Source organism: Brachypodium distachyon, chromosome 5 (genome assembly GCF_000005505.3).
Source record: "Brachypodium distachyon strain Bd21 chromosome 5, Brachypodium_distachyon_v3.0, whole genome shotgun sequence".
In the NCBI taxonomy this organism is placed as follows: domain Eukaryota; kingdom Viridiplantae; phylum Streptophyta; class Magnoliopsida; order Poales; family Poaceae; genus Brachypodium; species Brachypodium distachyon.
The window spans coordinates 3,230,611-3,253,634 of NC_016135.3; the positions used below are offsets into that span (position 1 = coordinate 3,230,611).

The 23,024-nt window shown below is 44.6% G+C and overlaps 2 protein-coding genes across 3 annotated transcripts; one reads left to right on the top strand and one right to left on the bottom strand.

The window, feature by feature from the left end:
* Window positions 1-5,786: 5,786 nt before the first annotated feature.
* On the top strand, window positions 5,787-7,547 carry LOC100824042 (flavin-containing monooxygenase FMO GS-OX-like 9). The gene has a single exon (XM_003580972.2). The coding sequence runs from the start codon at window positions 5,928-5,930 to the stop codon at window positions 7,545-7,547; it is 1,620 nt and encodes a 539-aa protein (XP_003581020.2). The 5' UTR covers window positions 5,787-5,927.
* A 1,263-nt stretch (window positions 7,548-8,810) lies between these two features.
* On the bottom strand, window positions 8,811-21,567 carry LOC100826316 (NAD-dependent protein deacetylase SRT1). 2 transcript variants are annotated; one of them, XR_002961262.1, is made up of 16 exons: window positions 21,380-21,567; window positions 19,163-19,272; window positions 18,252-18,281; window positions 18,069-18,161; window positions 17,560-17,679; window positions 16,968-17,068; window positions 16,637-16,745; window positions 14,754-14,833; window positions 14,313-14,391; window positions 13,790-13,843; window positions 13,622-13,715; window positions 12,514-12,593; window positions 11,400-11,467; window positions 11,161-11,263; window positions 10,813-11,000; window positions 9,344-9,481 (listed from the first exon to the last, which is right to left on the bottom strand). XR_002961262.1 is itself a non-coding variant. In XM_003581030.4 (15 exons), exons 2-15 carry the CDS (start codon window positions 19,259-19,261, stop codon window positions 9,194-9,196), a joined length of 1,398 nt encoding a protein of 465 aa, XP_003581078.1. In that variant the 5' UTR covers window positions 19,262-19,272; window positions 21,380-21,567; the 3' UTR covers window positions 8,811-9,193. The 2 variants fall into 2 exon arrangements, 1 of the variants encoding a protein (XP_003581078.1); XM_003581030.4 differs by lacking the exon at window positions 10,813-11,000 and having other exon boundaries at window positions 8,811-9,481.
* Window positions 21,568-23,024: the final 1,457 nt, after the last annotated feature.

Sequence of the window (23,024 nt, forward strand, 5' to 3'; positions counted from 1 at the left end):
ACCTTTTGAAGCTTAAAGATTAATCCTAAATTATAAGGAGCTGACATTCTTTATTTTGTTGTCTCGCGCGCACTGTTTTCATTGGCCCGTGTAGTCCAGAGTGTCCCGTGTTGTCCAGCTGTGCGAACGTTCGGAGATTGGTCTCCACGCGCGTACGATTTTAGCGAAAGATAAGTCACTGTATTCATGCAGAAAAGTAGGAGTGGGTATTGCTCTAGTATGGAGTTCAGTAGGACAACATGCAAAGCAGGCAAGCATGCATGCACGTGCTAAATATATTGAATCATTTTCTTGTACTAATTGCTTATAGAAATTCAAAACTTTTTGTAGCTCAAACCGTCTGCCTGATTCATAATCTGTTTTCACAATTGGTATCGTATCGACGAGTGCTTCAAATCTAGATCTTACTTTGGTACGTTTGGGTAAACTTTTTCTTAGACTCTTTGCTACCAAGGGATAATGCACGAGTTACCAATGTACTTGAAAAGAAGTTGCCATGTGGCAACTATTGCTGATAAACAATGATAACTCATATCTTACAGGATGGTAACTTCGCTTCACAAGTTACCACCATACCTTGCATCAGGTTGTCACGTGGTAACTTGTTATGAATAGGGTGTCAACTTTTAATATAGGATCTAGCTTCCAAGATCTTGTGTATACAAGGTTTAGAAGTTAAAACATTTTAAAGTTCTAAATTTTGGCAAAAGTATATGCATGCACGAGCATATTTCATTCTCTTACACACATGCATGCCTCCATTGCTCAGGTCACATGCCTTACCAATAGTGTTAACTGTTCCATGAATACCATGAGTTAATACACAAGTTACCATCCTAATCTGTAAGAAGTTGCCATATGATAATTTTATTGTTATTAAAGTGACAATCCTTATTTAGTGCATGGTAATTTTATTACTAACAGGCTGGCAATTCATATATTAGTAGATGGTATTTATTACTAATAGAGTGCAATTCATATATTATTGGATGATAATTGTATTATTAATGGAGTGCAATTCATATATTATTGGATGGTAATTATGCGCAAGTTATCATTATACTTTGTAGGAAGTTACCATGTGGTAACTTATTGCTAACATGATGGCAACTTCATATATCTGTGAGTAGTAACTTGTAAGGTGGTTTTTTTTTTCAAAACATACTAATATGGGATCTAATTTCGAAGATCTCATCGAGACAAAGCTAATAGTGAAAACAGACTGTGAATTGATTAGACGGTTTAAGAGTTATAAGATTTTAAAATTTAATTTTGCAAAAGTCAGCCTACATGGACACTCTACTCTACCTGCTTTGTTCTTGACTTTGCCTGTACGCGGTCGTGAGGTAACAGGCTCCACGTGTATTTGTTTTGGAGCGCATGCATGGCGTGAGACTGTACGCGTGCCCCTACACCAGCGCAACCAGTCGCGCCACAACACAATCCTTGCTTTGGCGGCTCACGGCCTTTGTCAAGTTATGCCACATCATAGCGCTGACAACTTACTTGGCTGGACGTGTCCTACTTGGATCTGAGCTGTGAGTGTGAGTCACCCCCTCCAAATTTGGTGCCTCCTGGCGGCGCCAAACATCGTGCCTCCTGGCGGTGCCAAACATCAGCTTTTCGGCTCACTCAAATCCCAGCTACCCTGCATGTGGATTACTCACGAAAGCTCCATCGGCACTCAATTCCATTTCTGATGAGATGCGACAGGCCATGGCCTGGGGAGTTCCTGACCCTGAGTTTTGCTTGCGCGCGCACTGTCAGGTAGGCAAAGATAGCTAGCAACATTTGGGCTTTGGGGTTTGCCCTGAGTATGTTTTTTTGGATCCACAAATTAACCTTTCACAATCAAGCACTGTACGGTGTGGCAATGTGTGGCCGTATATATGCATTTCACTGATTCACTCTAATCCAGAAATGTATTCTAGAAGAAAAAAAATTAAAACTCTAGTCCAGAAATGAGCGTACCAGCAGAAAATAACACAAGTGAATAATAAGAGTTTTTTTTTTCTCGAAACACTTATCTGGATTTATTGATTCGGTAGGAATGCAGATAAGTTATGCACAGATTACAGAAAATCCGAGTGTGATTTTTTTTTACAGGAATCTGAGAGTGATTTGTAAATGTCAAAAGACGCGGAGGCCCACCTAACAAAGCCCAACCAATAGGAGTATGCTGCTAAATGCTGTTGTTGTGCGGCCCAAAGCTCATGCTCAGGTGAAACCGTGAAAGCACATCACCTCTTGCAGCCAACGGGGCCCACAAAAGAAAAACCCGCAGCGCAGGCAGATAGAACGACACTTTTGGGGGGAAAAAAGAAAGATAGAACGAGAGACAAACTTGATGTGTCAAAAAAGAAAACCCGAGAGGACAGCCGCAGGTGAACCGTAGCCGTCGGCCGATCGATCTCTGCGTCTCTCCGGCATTCGGGCTTGGGTAGCCGATTCAGCGCCAGAAAGATTAGAAAAATCATGGATTGACATCCGGTCCAAGTCTTATGCTCCGTTTGGCATTATAGTGAATTCTCATAATTTTATATTTTTTCCATCCGTTTTTTACTATTTTCCTGTTTGGTTAACCAATTTTTTTTATTTTTGTGTGTATTTTTCCACAGTGAATTATAAAATAAGTTCAGCATAGCACAGTTCAGCAATGTCAAAATGAGTCTTAACTCTTAAGTATCTTCATTGTGAGATTAGGGTGTCAGTTAGCATGCCATCCCAGTGGTGGGGATGATATCATCCGGAATAAATATTTTTTTTTAGAAAAATAGGGCCACTCCCCTGTTCCATTCATCAGCAGACAAATGAAACACAAGTTCATTTATGTTATCTGCCTCAGCAGCCGGCGCATCTCTCAAGACCTACAGGTCAAACCAACCCAAAGCAAAACGATTGCACAAAACGGCTCTATTACAGCACATAGATGCAGAACACAGGAGAAAGACGGGTAGACGCTCCACCAGGGGACCAGAGATCGGACAGAGCGAGCGAAAAACGCATCATGACAGAGGAGCAGCTTCCAGCAGGGACATAGCCTGGATCCCTTGACAGGCACACAGCGTCAATCTTGAAATTGCCTTCTTCTTCTTCATCGCCAGGACAGTCTTGGTGTCTCCATCGCCTTGTTCTCTAGACTTCGCATAGTGCATTCCCATGTGGCCGAATTTGCGTTTGAGCATAATATTTTCCATCGCCGAAGGTGTCGCAGGAGCATATGCCACAGAACCTGCATGTCCGGAATAAAGATCTCCGTGCTCTATCCCGTAATAGTGTGACCATTCTGTTGGGCTTTCTCGATTTAAAAGAAATTCTTAGAATTTAAATACTTCATTTTTTTCCTTTCTTAGCCGTTCATAGAAAAATTTATTCCACAAGCACATCGCGGATGATGAATTGATGATCTATGCCCACGATGCTCAAGCGCAGCCGAAGAGAGATACCATCTATTCTTCAATTGTCCCTTCTCCATAGCTTTCCGGCGACACATTCGGTTCCAACCTTCTTCTCTCAACTGATGCCACATTTGGGACATGCATCTTGGCTCCCTCTTCAATTCATTGGCTGCCCGTGCTGATTTGAGACGCCTGAAATGCGAAAGTTTTTAGAAATCTACTGCAGATCTTAACCCATCTCCATCTTTTGTACTAATATTATTGAGGATCTACGGTGTGACTATATATCCCTGTGTAGTCGGGACCTCTGAGTTAATATATTCACGTGGGTAAGAACTCGTTGAGCTGTTCCCACAACTTCCTCTTTCCATTGCTCTCCTCCAACGGTTCCCACATTTTCCTCTTTCCATTTTTATTTACAAAAATAATTGTGTTATTCTCTTGTCATTTGGTTTTCAATTTCAAAGAACCACACTTTGTGGTGCAGCCTTCTCACGGAGTCACACATTTTGCTAATTTGTCCGGAGAACCACACTTCTTCGAATTAATTGTCTCACATTGCCCAAATTTGAGGATTAAACCGTTTTAACAGTTTTCCTTACATGCGGGGCCTGCTGACAGTTGCCACGTCGGACGCAAATACAACCCGCCCTGCATTTTCTTCCCCTGCTCTCTCTTGTTTCTCCTCTTCCCGAGCCGTTTCCTCCCCAAGTCCGGCGAGTGCTCACGCTGCCCTCCGGCCCTGCGCGCGCCACCCCGGCCGCTCCGCGCCATCGACCGCGGACCCGAAGCCCCCCAGCACCGCCTCCCCTGCTGTCATCTTCCCTACTGCCGGCAAGCCCCGCCGCCCAAATCCGGCCATTGCGGCACTCCACCGACCCCATCGCCTGCATGGAGAGCACCACGGAGTCTCTGCGAGTCCGCCGGTGCGCTCTCCTAGTTTTCCCGCGCCCCCAATCTCCCCAGCGTCGGAGCTCGCCGCCGGCCGCCTCCACCTCGCCGCCGTTGGACCGCTCCGGCGCCCAATTCGACCCGACGTCGCCGCCATCTGTCTCCCCGTGCTGGCGCGCACGAGGAAAGCAGCCTGGAGCGCCACCTCGACCCCTAGAGCTCCGGCGCGTGCTTCGTCTCCTTCGACTCCGGCGACCGTCTTCCTCGTCGGATGCACCGCGAGTCTCCCGTCGTCACCGTGGCCAGGCCACCGGAGGACCGTGCGGCTCGCGAGTCTCCCATGGCTCGGCCATTGGGGCCGCGCTGGTCAAGCTGCCTGCCGCGATGGAATGGAATAGCCAGGCTACTAGGCTAGTGTCCACGGCCGATCGTTTTACCAAGCGGAAATTGGTCGGGGACACCGTTATTTCGTTATTTTGTGATTTTTGTCCAAACACACCGTCCGAATGTGAATTTGTCAGGTACCATTACAATTATATGGCCATTTGCTGAAACACACCGCCGGTCCAAACACGGAAAATTGACCTTTTGGGTTGCTCATGACTTTTTTTTTTTCATGGGAGGGCTGTTTTGGATACTTATTCTCATAGCATTGGCGGTAATTCATTTTGCGTCACGGAAGTTTCTGCATCACGTCGGCATCCTAGCCATGAATTAGTATGGTGCATTTAGTCAACATGAAGAATAAGAGTGAAATAGAAGCACATGGTCCCTAGTAGGAATAAATCATATTTCGCTATAACAGCACAATGGAAGCTAAATACAATTCGGAATAGGCCAGGATGTGAAGCCCATTTATACATTTCAATTTTTCAAACTTCAATTTCCAATCTGCGATTAAATAAATGTTTAAATTGGCAGAAACGTACTGACCGAAAAGGCCAAAATATTCATTAGAGAAAAAAAAGAACTATCCAAAACAGCCCTCCCAAGCAAAATTAAAAAACGTCGCCATATCCGTGAAATGAACAAGTCACCATATCCGTTCATGATCATGGCGACATGGATTATCACGAGAGAGGAGAGCTTTTAAGTTGTCAAAAACTGAGCGATCTCGAAATAGTTGGACTCACACTTTAGCCGATGTCTATGAGCATGGCGGAACCAAGAAATAATCCCTCCGTTTCATGATATAAGGCGCCCACGCATTTTAAGGTCCAACTTTGACCATCAATTAGACTAACAAAATGTGAATGATGTGTTATAAAAATTATAAAAATTACACAAGTAGATTCATATATGAAAGAATTGGTCTAATTGGTGGTCAAAGCAAAATCTTGAAATGCGTGCGTGTTTTATATTATGGAACGGAGGAAGTAGCTTAGACCAAGACCATTAGATTGTATATGAGTAAGAAAAGGTAATTTAGGAGGAAAAGACCGAGACCAAACTTCAAATTATCACAATTTAGCAAAGAAAAAAATATTCAAGCCCCAGCCCGTGGCCCCCCTTGCCTGCTGTGTTGCAGTGTTGAGGTTTTGTCGAGCTGTTGTCCATGTGAAGCAACAACACAATTATCTGAGTAATACAACGGTAATACAAATCCCTCTTTCCCGGAAGAAAAGAAACTTTTCGTCCATGTTTTGCTCCATTACTAGCATAACTGAAGTGCGGAGTAGTGCAGAGCAGCAACCGATAACCGATCGATGCGTTGCGGGTATACAGTGGAGTAGCATGCTTCTCCTGCTGGATCAAACAATGCAGGATCCATCATCCATGTCGACGGCGGTCACGGCCCCTGCCTCCTCTGAGGTCAAGCCGGCGTCGAGGAAGGTATGCTTGATCGGCGCGGGGTACGCCGGGCTGGCGGCGGCGCGCGAGCTGCGGCAGGAAGGCCACGCCGTGACAGTGCTTGAACAAAGCGCCGACGTGGGCGGCCAGTGGCTCTACGACCACGATCCCAACGGCCACAGCAGCATCTACGCCTCGCTCCGGGTGCTGAGCCCCCGCGAGCTCATGGGCTTCTCGGGCTTCCAGTTCCTGCCCAGGAACAGCAGCAATGGCGGCCGTGACGCGCGCCGCTTCCCGGGCCACCGCGAGGTGCAGCGGTTCCTCCGGGACTTCTGCGACGCGTCTGGGCTCCTCGACTCCATCAGGTTCCGCACCAGGGTCCTGCGCGTCTCCTCCATGACCATGGCACCGCCACGGCACGGCCAGGAGGAGCCGCCGAAATGGGTCGTCAAGGCGGAGGATCAGGCGGCCGGCGTCGTGGAGGAGGAGGTGTTCGACGCCGTCGTCGTGGCCACGGGTCACTACTCGCACCCAAGGCTGCCACGCATCGACGGCATGGCGGAGTGGGGGCGGAGGCAGCTGCACAGCCACTGGTACCGAGTGCCGGAGCCGTTCCGGGGCGAAACGGTCGTGATCGTCGGCTCCGGCGACAGCGGCCGGGACATCGCGCTGGACATCCTCGCCGTGGCCAAGGAAGTGCACATCGCCGCGAAATCCACGGAAGCAGCAGCCACCATGGCGATGCGCAAGACGCTGGCCAGGCACCCGCACCTGCACCTGCACCCGCAGGTGCGCCGCCTGTGCGCCGACGGGCAGGTGGTCTTCTCCGGCGCCGGCGGGGAAGAAGACAGCGTGGTGGTGCTGGCCGACAGCGTGGTCTACTGCACCGGGTACCGCTACTCGTTCCCGTTCCTGGACGCGGACCATCAGATCGCCGTGGACGAGGAAGGCGGAGCCGTGGCCCCGCTGTTCGAGCACACGTTCCCGCCGTCCATGGCGCCCTGGCTCTCCTTCGTGGGGGTCCCGAGGAAGGTGCCCGTGCCGTGGTTCTTCGAGGCGCAGGGGCGGTGGATCGCGCGGGCGCTGTCCGGGAGGACACCGCTGCCGCCGGAGCCCGAGATGACGCGCCGTGTCCAGGAGCGGCGCCGCGCCATGGAGCTCCAAGGCGTGCCCGTGGACCGTGCCTATCACCTCCAGCCTCAGGAAGTGTTGGAGTTCTGGGAGAAGTACTGTGGCGACTTGCCGCCGGTGGAGGAGTGGAAGAGCGAGCTTATGGAGGCCGTCAGCCGGGACTTTGAGGACGACATGGAGACCTTCCGCGACCGCGCCGATGACGACGACAGCCTCAGCGAGAATGTTCGGATGGGCCTCCAGAGATGGTACGGCCTGTCCGCTCAGGCTCATCAAGATCAAGACTTGGGTGGTGGTGGTGCTGCTGCTCCTGGAACCACGGCCGATCAACTTTAGTGGTGATCACTGATCAGCAGTGCATATTTGTGGTGTGAGCTTGTTCGATTCGCTGAATAATTAACAGGAGTTCGCTAGATGCTTGAGTTTGGGCTTCGGAGTGGACGGTTTTGGTACGCGTCAAAACCTGCATTGGCATTCATATAATCATACTCCCTCCGATCAATAAAAATTGTTGTTCGTTTTGTACAAATTTTATACCAAGTGAGAGACGCTTTTTATGAATTGGAGCAGTATTTGGATATGGACGGTGGAACCTTCCACTTCGCTGTTCTCATTGTTCAAAAACATAGTATTGTATGTAGTAAAAACAAACCGCGAGATCCCTCGGTTGGTGCCTAACCGATCGAAACAGATGGAGTACGCGGTCGCTGGCAGTCAATGCAAAGTAGGCTAGCACGATGCAACCTAGCTTAGTCCATCCCAGAAATTTGAAAGTTTGTGAGGCAAAGCGCCCTAGCCCAATTTTTCAAATGCGGCCTAGCTAAGTCCGTTTCAGAAATTTAAAAGTTTGTCAAACTATATTAGGAAATCTGTCTAAAAATTTGAAAGTCAAAGAAAGAAGTACATTTGATTTTTTAGAAGTTTTTTTTTTGAAAGTTTCTTTCTAGAAAATTGTAAAGTTTGTTAAAAAAAATGAAAGTTCATTGCTGCCATTCTGAAAGCTTCTCCCTGAAATCTAAAAGTTTGTCAGCATTTGTTGAAAGCTCATCTACAAATTACGTAACTTCACTCTTCTTCAATTTATCTGAAAGTCCATCTCAAATTCAAAAGTCTTCAGAAAAACTTAAAAAGCTCATCTATAAAGATTCTAAATTTCTTTCTGCAAACAACTAGAGGCTCATCTCTAGAATTTTTGGAATTGGTTAGCACTTTTTCTTCAAAACTGGAAACTCATCTATAAATAATTCCATTGGAATTTTGGAAGGTTGTCCGATGCTGTCATCCATGAACTAGCAAGCCCCCCAAAAATTCTTCATCACTTTCACTTGGTAATAGCTTGTTCACTGCTGTGAATAAAAATGTTTATGCATTTCATAATAATTATTTCAGTGCAAAATAACTCTATCACTACTCTTTTAGATGTAGTGAACTGTGAAGGAAAGGTAGAACAACTTTTGTTGCATAGCGCAGGGACTGTCCTGTGCTATAATAAAATCAACATATTTACTTATCATTTTACTATTAGAAAAGTCATAAAAAAGTGATGAAAAAGAGAAAGAAAGAAACAAATAAAAATAAAAATAAAGAAGCAACAGAGCGTTCACGACATGGTACTCACTGAGGCCTTTTTATTATAATTATTTTTTCATTCAGTATCATTAACTCGACCGCCAGCTCTCCATTGGATAAGATAATATCAACATTTGAGAAGTTTCTCAACTTCGATACGGAGTACAACAAAGTACTACATCGACATCTAAAAAAGAGAGCACTACATCGACCAGTCCCTGCGCTATGCAACAAAAAGTTGTTCTACCTTTGTGACTTCATCTGACCAGTCCCTGCGCTATGCAACAAAAGTTGTTCTACCTTTCCTTCACAGTTCACTACATCTAACTCTAAACCTCACTCTTGCCACTGCCAGATCAGGTAACTCCCTCAAACCAAAAAAGGGTCAAATAACCTGATGCAGACATGACAGTTCACTTTAGCTTCTTTGGTGGCGGCGAGCCGCCAGTAGGGACTTCCAGGTGCCGTTTTGTAAGGTTGCTGCTGCTGTCCATCCAGGTACCCCTGGGCTTGGCCACCTTGAGATCTTCAGCGTCGTAACTGACCATGTTGGTCACAAATGCATGCATAGATGTCTCAGCTCTTGCCAGACTTTGCCTTTCAAGAATAGATTGCTGACCGGCACGGCACTGGCGCTCTGCGGCGCACTTCAGCTCCTGCAGCACTAGGCTTCTATCTCGAAAAAAGTTCTCCTTTTGCTTCTACACGAATCAAATTTAGACTGTATGGTAAGCAAAACAATGGATCCACTTGATGTTAACCAACATGTTCACAAGGTATTATCCACTCTAGAAAACAATAATAATATGCAGTACATAACTGTGAACTATCAGGGATGCACTGCTTCACACATAGTGCAAACATACACAATTCTAAGGTCAAATTCATCCACAGGTACAAGAAGAAGAAAAAAAGATGTGGCCAAGATCGTGCTACTCAGTAACTTTTTTTAATCTTGAAATTTCGCAGTGCATAAATATACGCAAATTGGATTTTTTTTTTATCAGAAGATTTGGCTTGTCTGATTGCAAAGAGGTGCAATTAATGGAAATGCTATCGCAATCATGGTTCGAAAAGAAATACTGCCACAATCAGATCTCACAGAGTCACAGTAACATCCACGGCTCGCACAGTGATGTGTACTCCGACCTCCAGTTGCCATAGCTCTGGCTAGCTGGACATATGGCTGCTGTGAATGCCACTGGGCTCACCACCATTGCTGCCCAGAGTGAACTGATAAAAATGCACCAGCATTGCCAGCTGGAGTGAAAGAAGACAATGCAGAGAGCTTGGGTGGAGAAATAGATGAAGGCATGGCATTACCAGCCAGAGCGACAGAAGAAAAACACATGATTAGGGAGAAATAAACAATGGCAAAAGGTCCATTTTGACCATTATTAGAAGCAGCTTTCCAGAAAATAGGCGGCGAGGGTATTTTCCATGACGACTATGGTCAGTCAAGTATAATTGCAATGATATTTCTACAATAAACCTCTTTACGACAGCACCAACCTTAGTTTCTTCTTTCATTTGTTTAGGTGTATTACACACAGATGCAGGAATAAAATCCACCGGTTATTGGTCTTCCTGACCTCACCCGGGAGGTAATACTATCCAGGAAAGCAGGGTATTTTAGTTGCCCTGGTTGCCTCAACACAAGTCTTCGGTCTACATGGAAAGCTGCTCATATAGACACCAGGAATTCAAAATCCATTTCGCATCAGAAGTTCAGAACATACATAAACATACAACGAAGGCACTGTCACATTAACCAACACCACGTAGGATCTTCCCCTGTTATGGTTGTGGGCCCAGGCCCTGCGGCCAGCCATACCGAGTAAAGTGGGAGGAACACCTAAGTTATACATGAACGTCAAAGAAACTAGGGAAGGAATAGGATAGCCATTAGGAGAGAAGTTAGCTTCCTAACTATTTGGATACGCCTAGCATCCCTTTTGGATACAATTAGCAGTGAAGAGGCATTAGGTCTTAATTATCGTTGGAATGTCTTGAGTTTGAATTAATATCTGACCTGTGGATCAGGTTAGTCGTCCTATATAAAGTACTAGCGTGTAACAGCTAATCAATCATCAATCAATAGAGAAAACTTCCAGTAAGCCTCAGAGCCTCTCTTCCATGTCAGGGACAAACCCTGTCGCCAGACAGTATTGGGTGAGTGCCCCATCCCGGTCATCAGATCTTTATCCTATCCAATTTACCCTGTTGTGGACCAAGGTCCATAACAATTTGGTATCAGAGCCAGGTTTCGATCAGTTAATGTAGGCCATATATAAAGAAGTTGGTTTGGTAAGTGTTCAACTCCAGTATCATCTCTGGAAACCAAAATTGGAAGATAAAGGAGTGCCCAGATGCTCCTAACCTGAAAATCAACATGACATTCAATTGACGAGCTTGAGCAGCCACAACCATCACTGAAGTTCAATGTCAACAACATGAAGAATGCTCTAGCCATTGATGTTTCCCTACAGAAGTAAGCAGTTCGACAATGTGAAACATGCCACATGATACTTGAAGATTGAAACATCTATTTTTTTTTCTATGTGATCAGTTAGCACACATTGATTGGGGGACTTTGCAATCTGCCAAACCCCGACATACCTCTGCAAAGAAAATGGTTGCTCCATAAGCACTACAGGCTTCATGTCAGGTCTTTCGGGAAAGGAAACCTGTTGACAATAAGAAAATTTTGACCAGACGTCAGTAACTGAAGATTTAAATTAGATGACACAGGCCTATATGAAGAAATACTACTTTAGGACCAGCTTTCAATAATCTTGACTTAGCTTCTAACTTCAATATCGCTAGAAGAAAACATACAATCCTATTACTCAGCTGCAATAAGGCTTGTTGCCATTACGATATTAAAAAGTGATTCTGTGCTATGTTAATGAATTGATTGGTTACAGAAACTAGAGTTTCCAAGTTTAGAGACTAGAGCAGAATAAATATAGCACAATGCCACCGTCCCCTACAAGAGATATATCAATGACGTAGAGAATTATCTACTCTCTCTATTCCAAAATACACCTCATATAGATTTGTGCACTTGAACCAAGACAGCTCTCGTTTCTAGTGCCTGACCACTCATATTGGGTTAATAATAAATGGATGTGAGTAGTTATTGGCCGGGTGTGGGTACCAAGAGAAAAATGAGGTGTATTATGGAACAAATAAGAAAAATCTATACACGTTGTATTGTGAAATGGAGGGAGTACCTAACCAAGATATCTTGACAGGATCAAATATATGACAAGGTTGCTTGATCAGCAAAAAAGTATATAGCTCTTCAGAGCATGCCATTTTGGGTATTTCAGTTCTCAAAAAGCTGTTGTCTGATGTGTACATCTGTCTCGGAAAATATTGATAATGCCATACTTTGGGTTCTAAATATTATACTATAATAGAAATTAGTGGTCACTGTTATGTTTTTGAGATCGTGTTACTGTCCAAAATAACTGTTCATAACTGTTCTAGGAATAGGAGGGAGTATTAAGGAAGTCGATGCAAATTATGACCCATATCTTGCAAATATCTCAATTACAGCCAACAAAGACACTATGACTTCTATGCAATTGATTCTAAACGAATAAGTATTTGTAATTTCTTTTCAATGTAATATTATTTCCTTACTGGAGCATTTAACAAAAAAAGAAGGTACATAAAGCATACTAACACAAAAATGCGGGTACATTATTAGTCACAGTTGCAAGACCTCAATTGAACGAAGAAATGATAATGGTGCTCTCAGACCATGAATGCTTGTTACTCGCAGAGTCCATCTTACACATTTCTCTGAATAGATAGAAGAGATAATGCAATATGAGAGGACAGGTGATTAAACCCATTTTCATAACATAACATAAAGCCAGTTAAACCATTTAGCTGTCCCAGTACACAGAAAATACTCAATACAAAATAAAATATAATTTCCAATTTATGAATTTATACACCACACTTGGTAGTTTCACTGTTTGTATGGAGACTAAGGTTTCCAAAGAATTTTATCATTTTCAGTCGCTCAAAATCTTGTTAATGAGCAGGCCCGGGCCGATGTGAGTGCGGCCTGTTCGGTGGAACAGGGCCCCAAATTTAGAGGGGCCCCAAATTTCCTACTGTGCATTGCCAGGCCAGCAGCCCATTAGGCATTAGCCAGCCTGCCTGGTCTTCTCATTCTCTAACTCCCTCACGCAGGCCTGTCCTTGCTGCTCTCGTAACTCCAGCCATCCAGCGCCAACGGGAGCTATTCCTCGTCTTCTTTTTTACGCAACGCCGCTATTCCTTGTCATTTTTTTACACTACGCCACTATCCCTCATATAGTCGTCTATCCGTCTTCTTGTGCAGATCATCTATTTGTCTCCCACGACAAGACACGAAGAAACGAACAGACGAACTCATGTAGCCAGAAGGCCAGATCAGACAATCGCGCGAGACGTTGGCCCTCGCCTGGTCCCAATCGCTGACGGATGATTGCCCTCGCCTGGTACCAATCGCTGACGGCCCTGCTCCTCATCTCGTATCGGTCTCGCCGGGAGACTACCAGCAGCAATTCATGAATCCGATCAGGACATAGGGTCACACGTGAGTGCCGCAATCTGCTTAATTTTTGTAGTTCATTAGTTCTATTTTTCTAGTGAAGTAGGAGGCCCAATTTACAGTTTGGCACAGGGCCTAGGATTTTCCCAGCCCGTCCAGTTAATGAGGCAGTTTCGGTGATTGCATTCAGTTTTGTTCACTAACCTTGATTGATCGTATTTATCTACAGGAATATTCCAGAGCTACACATAAGAATGAACATTCAAGAAATGGTGAGAGTCCCTACTTTTGACTGTGTGTCGAAGACTAAGCTGAATGAAGTCGATACGCACATATGGCGGGATGCGCAGATTCAGAATGCACATGACTCCAGCAATGACCTGTGTTGACACGGTTAAATTACTATAGCAAGGAAATATAATGGCAACAAAGGAATCTCAACAGAAATAGCTACCTTGTCCACAAGTCCATGGATGACAAGGCTTGCCTTTTTATCCTTTGGAGTTGCCTGACAGTGAAACAGAAAGATAAGAACATGTTAAGAGAATCAGATTGCATACCTATTGTGGGTTTATCACATGCCATTAGAAAGTTCCTGTATTTTGATCTACCATCCCAAAGATGGATATATTACTCTCATGTTCTGTATATGCCAAAGCAAGTATTGTTTCATTATATTCCATTCCAGACCATTTATTTGTTAAAATTTAGATAAGCCGTCCTTTAGTTTAATTTTAAATATTTAACTGGTTGTTTTCACCTTTATTTGTTACTCCCTCCGATCCTAAATTATTGTCGAAATATTACATGTATCTAGACGCTTTTTAAGAATAGATACATCCATATCTGGGCAAATTTGAGTCAAGAATTTAGGATCAGAGGGAGTAAAATTTAAAGATGTCCTCTTGACCTGAGATACGCATGCATGTCAATACTTTAAGACAAACAACAAGATGCTAGTATTTAGTTGCACGCACCTGAAGATTAACAATAGCCACTTTCCCCCCATTCTTGATTGACATAAGAGGCATATTACATGCAGGAGTAATCTGCAAGCTGCACAGTATTGGATATTAGACAAAAAAATAGAAGCATGGCTCATCATTATCATAAAAAAAGTTCAAAAACAAGAACAGTTTAGCAGACTTCCTTTCTTGTCTAATGGAAAATTGTTTGAACTGGATGGTACATGGACCCAAATTAAAAAGGTATGTCAATCAACCAACTACAGTAAGCACGCAACCCTCTTTATTTGCTCCATTACTACATCAACATGGGAAAGAGTTCAGAGGATTATACAATTAAGCAAATGCCATTTATTGCCAAGTGAGCGTGTATATAAATCACACTAATTTCGGTAATGGAGAAGGAAACCGCGAAAAAATGTTACAGCTATTACATGGGGTAGCATGAACAACCTAGTTCCAAGACATAGGACAAGGTCAGCTGCTAGACATTGCTCCTTGGCAGAATTCATCTCCTCAGGTGGTAAAGCATCCTGAAAAAAATCAATCGAATTATTAGTGAACTAGCTCCCTCCCTCTCTTTCCTCCATTTAGATTAGGGGATTCTTTGTATATATGCTCCAAGTGGGGCATAGAGTACACGCAGTTTTTTTTTCCTCGAACATGCATCGAAGTGTGAGCCATTTGGAAATATATACATGCTCCCAGTAGGCCGCATATTGTAAAAAGATTTTTGTCAAACACGCATAGAAGTGTGTGCCATTTTGTACAGCAAGACAAGCAAAAACTGAACAAAAACACAAGAAAAACAGCTAGTCTAAAAGGTAGAACAAAAAGCTAAGCTAAGAACCAAAGAAGAAGCTAACTAGCAAAAAGGTTCCCTACAGGAGCGCCATCAGGAGGCCTGGCATGCAGCAGAAGCCGGTCCAGCGCCTTGGCACCAGTGAGCTGGCACACATGGGCTTAGTAGAAGCATTGAAGTGACAACAGCCTGGCCCCTGTCAAGTGTCAAGAGCCATCCCCTAGCGTGGTTGTCCCTGACTGCATTCAGCTACTCCAGGAAGTGGGTTTGATCAGCATCAATGTTAACTCTTTGAGACTAAAGAGTTGGTGCCCATATCTGTGACAGAAAACTGCCTAATATCCACATCCGAGATTGCGACTTCAGAGCTTATTCAGGCCAACAGAATTCCCCCCCTAGTGTGGGATGCAGGAACAAAACAGAAACCTTTGAATTCAATTCCAAGCATTTGCAATGTAATACTGAGGAATCACCTCCGTCTTTCTTCAAGACAGGTGATCGAGTCTCCACATGAGCACATGAATGAAGTCCAAGGACGTTCCAGACGACCATCTTCAGGGTTGGTGTTGTCAAGGGAAATCCTCGACCTGGGAAAAGCAGAACGCGGCCCACTATGCCACCACACCCTCCAGGGACATCGACACCAGTGTTGGTGACCCTTCCTCTGCAGCACACAGATCAGCCTCCTACCGCACGCTCCAGCCATAGGGAGCGGCCAGAGCAGCTATCTAACGAATCGAGATAGTGTTTCATATCCACACCCGTGGATGCATCCTCCTCGCGTCGAGCCATCGACAACCCCCATCCTCTCAATGAGAACCCTGGTACAACTACGGAACTACTGGTAGGTGTCGCCTGGGCGTCGTCTGTTATTCGATGCAATCCTTTGGCTCCACCGAGGTGTGATGCCATTGGGAAGGAGGATCTGGTGGCGCCACTTTTCCAGGATCGGCTGCCATGAAGCACTCTTCCAGACCAAATCCTATCTATCCCGTGGGCAGGAGGTGGGAAGCTGGCAAGGTGATGGATTTGAGGAAAGTGTGATGGGGAGTGGAAGGGGAAGTGGGGAGTACATTCCTGGGCCTCCGACTGTACTGTCCAAGCAGTTTAGGACATTCTTTGTATCCATCCATGTACTATGTGCCAGTAACAAAAACAGTAGAATATGGTGTTTCTAGCCAACAATACTAAAATACCTAAATAATCTAGACAGCATAACTGCCAAACATTTCATTAGTGAACAAAATACCTAAATAAAAAGTGTTTGTAGCAAAAAAAAAACTAAAATAATCAAGTAAGTTCACCAAGCATAATGTTAGCTATGAATCAAAAAAGTCATTTTGAGATACTGATGCCTTTAGTGATGGATTTCTAAATAGCTGGAGGCAACTGTCAATAGCATTATAATAGAAATAGAGAATATGCAAGTGCAATGCTAAACCATGTATTGTCCAACAGAACTTCCAGCTGAAGCATTTTGCTGGTAAAGCAGGCCAAGAAAGAAAATTTTGCAGCTCTTAAATATGGTGTGTACCTCCCAATCAAGAACTGTATCTTTTAATCTAGTTCCACAGTTCTTATCAGAACAACGCCTCGGAGTATCCTTCAGTCCTATTGTCTCGATTTCAAAATCCCGAAGGTACCTTCATACAGAGAAGGATCTCAGCAAAGTGCTAATTGAATAAATCAAGACAAGAAAAAAGAACTACTTTCGTGTTGTACTCCCTCCGATCCTAAATTCTTGACCCAAATTTGTCCAAATATGAATGTATCTATTCTTAAAAAGCGTCTAGATACATGTAATATTTCGACAACAATTTAGGATCGGAGGGAGTATGATATAAACAGAGCAAGCTAAAGCATACTCCGCTTTACAGCATGGGCAGATTTCCATGAAAGAATTCCCATGCAATTCGGCCAGCTTCTCCCTTGGGAGTCCAGAACGCAGATGTAGGCTGTCAACATTCTGGCAAACACAACCTCCATTAGCATTGCACACGCTTAAATTACATGGATAAAATAAATATGATTGTGATAGGTGAAGCATTTTGCTCACCACAGAGAAGAAAGAACATACTTAGCAGTAATATTTGTGAAATGCAAAAATGGAGTTCGTGTATTCAAATTGGTATATTACAAATTTGTTTTAGAATGTTAATCGGTAGAATAATGAATACTTAGTAGTAATATTTGTGAAATACTCGTGTATTCAAATTGGTATATCATAAATTTGTTTTAGAATGTTAATCAGTAGAATAATAAATATCTATAAACTGATTTGCAATGGAGCGAAAATTCCCTGAGAGTTAACCTTATAATAGACTTGGAGCAACATTCCCTAGGAGTTAACCTTATAATAGTGACTTGGAGCAAATGCTCCCTAAGTAAGTATCGGTACTGGACATAGACACAAATATAAAGCGCAATATACATTAGACTCGGTTGAGTTGTGCGCACCTGGCTTATGACAAACTTTAGGACTCCTGCTCTTTCCAATTCAACTAGTGCCATATGGGTCAAGGTTGGAACTGCTCGGTGAAATGGTAGTGAAGCATCAGGAACACCTTTTCCTGAACGCTACAAAACGCATGCGACGTATGCATAAAGTTATACAGCTGGCATTATTTATTAAAAAATGATTTATCATGAAATGTTCATGTAGCATCTTCTTATAGGAAATGAGAACTAATATGTGAATAAGTACGGTTCATTAACATAGTAAAATTGCAGAATTTCATAAAGCATAACTTTTGGGGTACCTAATTCCAACAAAATAAGCTAATAACCATATTGGAACATAACTTTTCGACAACTGGTGCACTTAAGCATGAATTGCATGACATAAAGTAGACTGAAACATGGCTTATTTGCAATCAAGCATACAGCATATAATTCAAAAGCAACAGATTAATGCACGCCAGAGAATCATACCAAGCAAGAAAGCAGAAGCAATATAGATATCCTACCTGCAGAGTCCACACACCCTTTGGCCCTCGGAAATCAGGTATGCCTGATGAAGTTGATATCCCTGCTCCGGTAAACACCACTAAATGCTTACTCTGCAACAACGATCAGGGCTTATTCACTGAAAACTGAAACATATAAAACATGAGTAGAAATTTAATTGACATCCAGGATGGTAGCCAAACCTTTCGGATCATAACCGCAAGCTCTTCTATCTGCACCATTCATCCAACAAAAGGAACATTTAAACAATGTTTTTCTTCAGGAAATAATGTTAAGTAGTAAAATAACTGCCTCCGAGTTTTACAATTGAACAGGATAAATGCCTGCAAATCTACTGATCGCCACAACTAGCCCTACATCACAAAATTCACTTGTCAAAATAACAACAAGATGTAAGGTTTGCTTAGACTCCTGAATTTGCCTAAAAACAACTATTCAGCATGAGGACCTGCTATCATGCAGAACAGACCATACTGGAGGCATGTTCAGATGTTCTGCCTTAAATTGCAACATGAAGTTGGAAACCAAGCAACCAACCTAATCATAGGCCACATGAGTTTTATACATCCACAAAATTGGTTCCTTCATTTATTTAACTCTATAACCATTTCAAATTTGATATTCTTTCTTACAACTTAACTAACCAAACCTTTCCGAACACTATTGATTTTATAAGAGCGTGGGTCTTGATTACACAAACCACAAAAAACTCAAAGAAACAAACAAATATTTTTCTTTTTCTGAGTTCATCATGTTTAGTATATATTCTTAGCTAATTGTAAAAATGCACAAAGTTTTACACTTAAGTAACAATGATGTGATCGGTGATTCCACCAAAGTTCTAACAAAATAAGCATGGACAATAGGTCACTTACAGCCTGAGCAAACAATAGAAAGTACTAGTTCGAAAATAGAAACTAAGGTGTACCAACTGTAAAACGTTTTGGAAGGAAAAGCAACAGGAAGCTCCAATTTACAATCATGATTTAGTTCACAAGATTAATTATCTTCTAACTTTTCCACATTAAATTGTTGAAGCACCACACCCACAGACTTAAAGGGAAAAATATATATAAGTAGGCAAAAAATCAACCTTCTTCTGGAGGAGTTCGGGGGAATCAAACATCTCAGGCATGCCCACACTGCCCACATCCTCCCGGTACGACAGCTTCTTAGCATAGCCCAGCGACATCCCTTTTGGCCCTGTTCAAGCTTCAATTAACCCATCACTGACTTCTTGATCAAAGAGACCCAATTTTTTTATTCCAATAACTATTTTGTGGCCAATAGAACTTGATATGTAGCCTAACAATTGTTCTCCCCATCTTTTACAGCTTTGCATGTTAAACTTACGTGACTTTACGCAAGACGATCCTCCCTACTGGTAAGTTCTATGACATTTAATCAATCTCACATATCTGATTCTTCCTAGATGTTAAAAACTAATACAATTTATCTATTCTACTTTGCCGGAACGAAAAAATAACAAAGTAAAATGTTTTGAAATGAAACAATTCACAGAGCTTGTGAACTAAGGTCTTGTTTGGTAGCAGCCACGGAGCTAGAGAGGAATTCATAGGCGGGCCAGGCTAAATAGAAACACAAAGTTTTGTCCTCAATCATACTAGAAGCGGCGTCGATGCCCTTATTCACTTGAAAGCTCATAATTTTGAAGATGGGGTTGCATAGGACCTAGCGACAAATATGCTCTCACGGTATCTCTTTGCTTCAGTGAATATTTGCCAAATTTGAGGACGCAATCCAGCGTTGTAAGAACTCGATACCTTAAAAAATAAGATGTTCATTTGATTGTTCTTCGTCATGGCTCCGTTGCTGTTGTTCCAATTCGAGCAATGGGCATATTGGGGAAGAGGAGGTGTGCCACCGTGCCGGTCGCAGGGCAGCGTGCGGAGCAGCAGGGGCTACGGGCTCAGCAAGGCTCCTTGGTGCAGGGCAGGGGGCGTAGCCTCTCAGGATAACCTGCGGGGCGAGCAGCAGCGGCGTGCGTGCGGCCCTGGCTAACGTCCGTCGTCCTCAAGGGCTTGGTGAGTTAGCGACGCCAGACAGGATTACGTTCGTGAGCTTTCTGCTGGGCTGAAGTCTGATTAATAGTAGTAATTTGCTTTTTTGCAAAAATCTAGGGCGGGCCATTGCCCAGGTTGGTCCTAAGGTAGCTCTGCCGGTGTTTGGTAGATCACCATATTCTCGTTTCGCAGCTCCCTGCTCCTGATCCTCAAAGGATTCACTCCATTAAGAATCTGGATCCATCTCATAAAAGTGTTCAGCCACCAGGTTGACTCTAAGATCAATAAAAGGAAGGTTGAGGGTAAATAGACAATGCTACCCCTGGTTGCGACAATTTACACATAATTATGTCGTACTTCTGGCTATCTATCTATACATAAACTTCTCCAATTTTCGTAAATATTACATTTAACCGCATGCATGAGTTTAACTTTTCATAGCGATTGCACTTCTCAACCATCACGCTAGCAGTGTTTGTACACATGTTGAACTTTCCAAAATGTTGTCATGGATAACATGCAATAATCGAGTGTTGCATGTATGTACTAATCGTTGTTCAACATTTAGCAATTTTTCCAGCTATTAAATGAAAATTATCGTTCTCTAATTGAATCATTAAAAAAATGTTCCAACTATAATCAAGTGGGCAAATAAGATGCACAAATCACCCTAAAAAAAATCTTAGTATTGTTTCTATCTTCCATATTCGGCAATAGCCTTTGCATAATAATCATGGAAGTTGGGCAAAGCCATGGTTGCCACAACAGTTATCTTCAGATCATACATTGGGCAAGAATTCTCCATTTCATCCTCCATACACCGAAGGTCCTCTTAAAAGTCCTTAGGTTTAAACGGTCAAAAGTACATCAATAGCTCCAATTCAGCCACATTGGAGCACAGGAACTATCTGAGTATCCGAGTAAGTTTTTAGCTCCACTCCCAAGTCCCACAGAGTAGTTGCTTCCATTTACTACAGTTTTTGATATTCATTGAATAGAATCTTCTGATTCAATAAGCGGCCGACAAGGGCCCCTTGCCTCCGGAGCTCCTACATGGTTGAAGGATACAGACACACACAAAAAATTGGGCAAAATTTGGCATCTACGTACACTACTCAGAAGAAAAACAAGCTTCCCTACTAGTGCCAGAACATACAATCTTGGTTTGAATCCGTCGAATTAGAGAGGGAGAGGGGGGCGGAGGAATCTGGACGGGAGGAACGAAAATATTCCTCAACCAGGGGTTATGAGGAAGGGGGTGGTGGCGGGCGGCGTGGGCGCCATACCTGGAGAGGAGAAACGAGAGAAGGACGAGTGAGGCGTCCAAAAAACCCCTCCGCCTCCGGTTGCCTCCGATGGTGGCTCTCGCCGGTCGCCGCCGGTTCTCGTAGCCTCGGCAGCGCTCGGTCGCCTGGTTTTCCTTTACTTCCCCTGTTCACCAGTTACCCGAACGTAAAATTTCAGCAGCCGAGCGCTAGGGGCTCGGGTATAGATGGGGTATAGATGGCCAACGGGCCGGCCCGGCCGGTTACGGAATAAACGGGCCTGGCCTGAGCTCGGCCCGGACAATCCCGGCAATATAGGGTGCGTTTGGTTGGTGAGTATAGAAGGATGGGTTGGCCCCAACCAAATTTTAGGGGTGGAGCCAACCAAATTTCATGTCCAATCGGTTGGTTGGCTTTTTTTTTTCTCTGGCCGTCGTCCTGGCCGGCCCAGACCACCGCCCCAATGCTCTCCTCTACACCGTCCCAGCCATTGCCCCAATGCCCTCCACCACACCACGGCATCCACCTACTCCACGCCACCCTCCCTCCGCTTCTGCCGCCGCGACTGCGTCGCGCGCAGGCCATCGTTGCCACTGCCGCCTCGCAGGCTGCCGTCGCAGGGCCCTCTACTGGCGGCGAGGGGAGGAGCGGGGACGTGGCCCACGCGCCGGGACGCGGCGAGGGAAGGGATGAGCTCGTTGGGGACGCTCAGGATGAAGGCGAGGCCGGAGGAGGCTGCCGCGGCTAGGAGCGTGGCGTTGGAGTCGTAGAACTTGACCGCGGCAGCGCCGGCTGACCGAGCGAGCTCGAGCGCGACGTGCGGGGGCGGGAGGTCGTCGTCTAGCGTGTCATAGCGGACGTCGAGGAAGTGCACGGTCTCCGCGGCTGGCGCATCGGTGAGGGGACGGGCTCCGGCGGCGACGGGAGGAACTCCAGCGGCGAGTGGGCGGGCTCCGACGGCGACGGGAGGAGCTCTAGCGGCGAGTGGGCGTGCTCCTGCAGGTAGGGCGCAGGCTCCGGCGGGGACGGGAGGAGCTCCAACGGCGAGTGGGCGGGCTCCTGCGGCTAGGGCGCGGGCTCCAGCGGCGAGGACACGCTCCGGCGCGAGGGGTGCGAGAGAGAGACGAGAGCAGTCAGAGAGAGACGAACAAGAGAGCAGCCAGAGAGAGGCGACCCGCGTGAGCCGACCGAAAATAACGACTCACGCGAACCTCTGTTTTGAGGGAATATCCGCTCATGGGTGGCATTGCTCGGAAACCAAACGCCTGAATATTCGCTCGTGGGCCGATTGGATCCGCGCGGGGCGGCCCGACTCGCTAAACCAAACACACCCATAAGGGTCGGGCCGGTCCCAAAACGCCTCCTTCGGGTTGTCGTGCCGGCAGGCCACAAGTACAAAAGATAAAAAATTTGGGCCAAAATCTTCTATGTTCTATATCTAAATATGAAAACACACTACCAACGTACAAGCATGTCACATCATCGTATCGTTAATTTGTTCACACTTATTTAGTGACTCATATTTTTTGCACATGCATGCAACTTTCCATCAAGCTATCATACAACTTCACTATATGTTTTCAATTTCGGGTACTCTTTGGTTGCTACAATTTCACCCACGTGTGTTAACTAAAAATTTTCATAACAACGTGTGGAGCACAATCTA

Excerpts from the sequence above, each read along its gene's own strand:
- LOC100824042 (XM_003580972.2), top strand. The coding sequence starts at position 5,928 with ATGTTTTGCTCCATTACTAGCATAACTGAAGTGCGGAGTAGTGCAGAG.
- LOC100826316 (XM_003581030.4), bottom strand. The coding sequence starts at position 19,261 with ATGTCGCTGGGCTATGCTAAGAAGCTGTCGTACCGGGAGGATGTGGGC. Across the intron at positions 13,844-14,312 it reads TGGCTATTGTTAATCTTCAG|GCAACTCCAAAGGATAAAAA; the intron begins GTGCGTGCAACT and ends TTTCACTGTCAG. Across the intron at positions 13,716-13,789 it reads TCCATGGACTTGTGGACAAG|GTCATTGCTGGAGTCATGTG; the intron begins GTAGCTATTTCT and ends GTGTCAACACAG.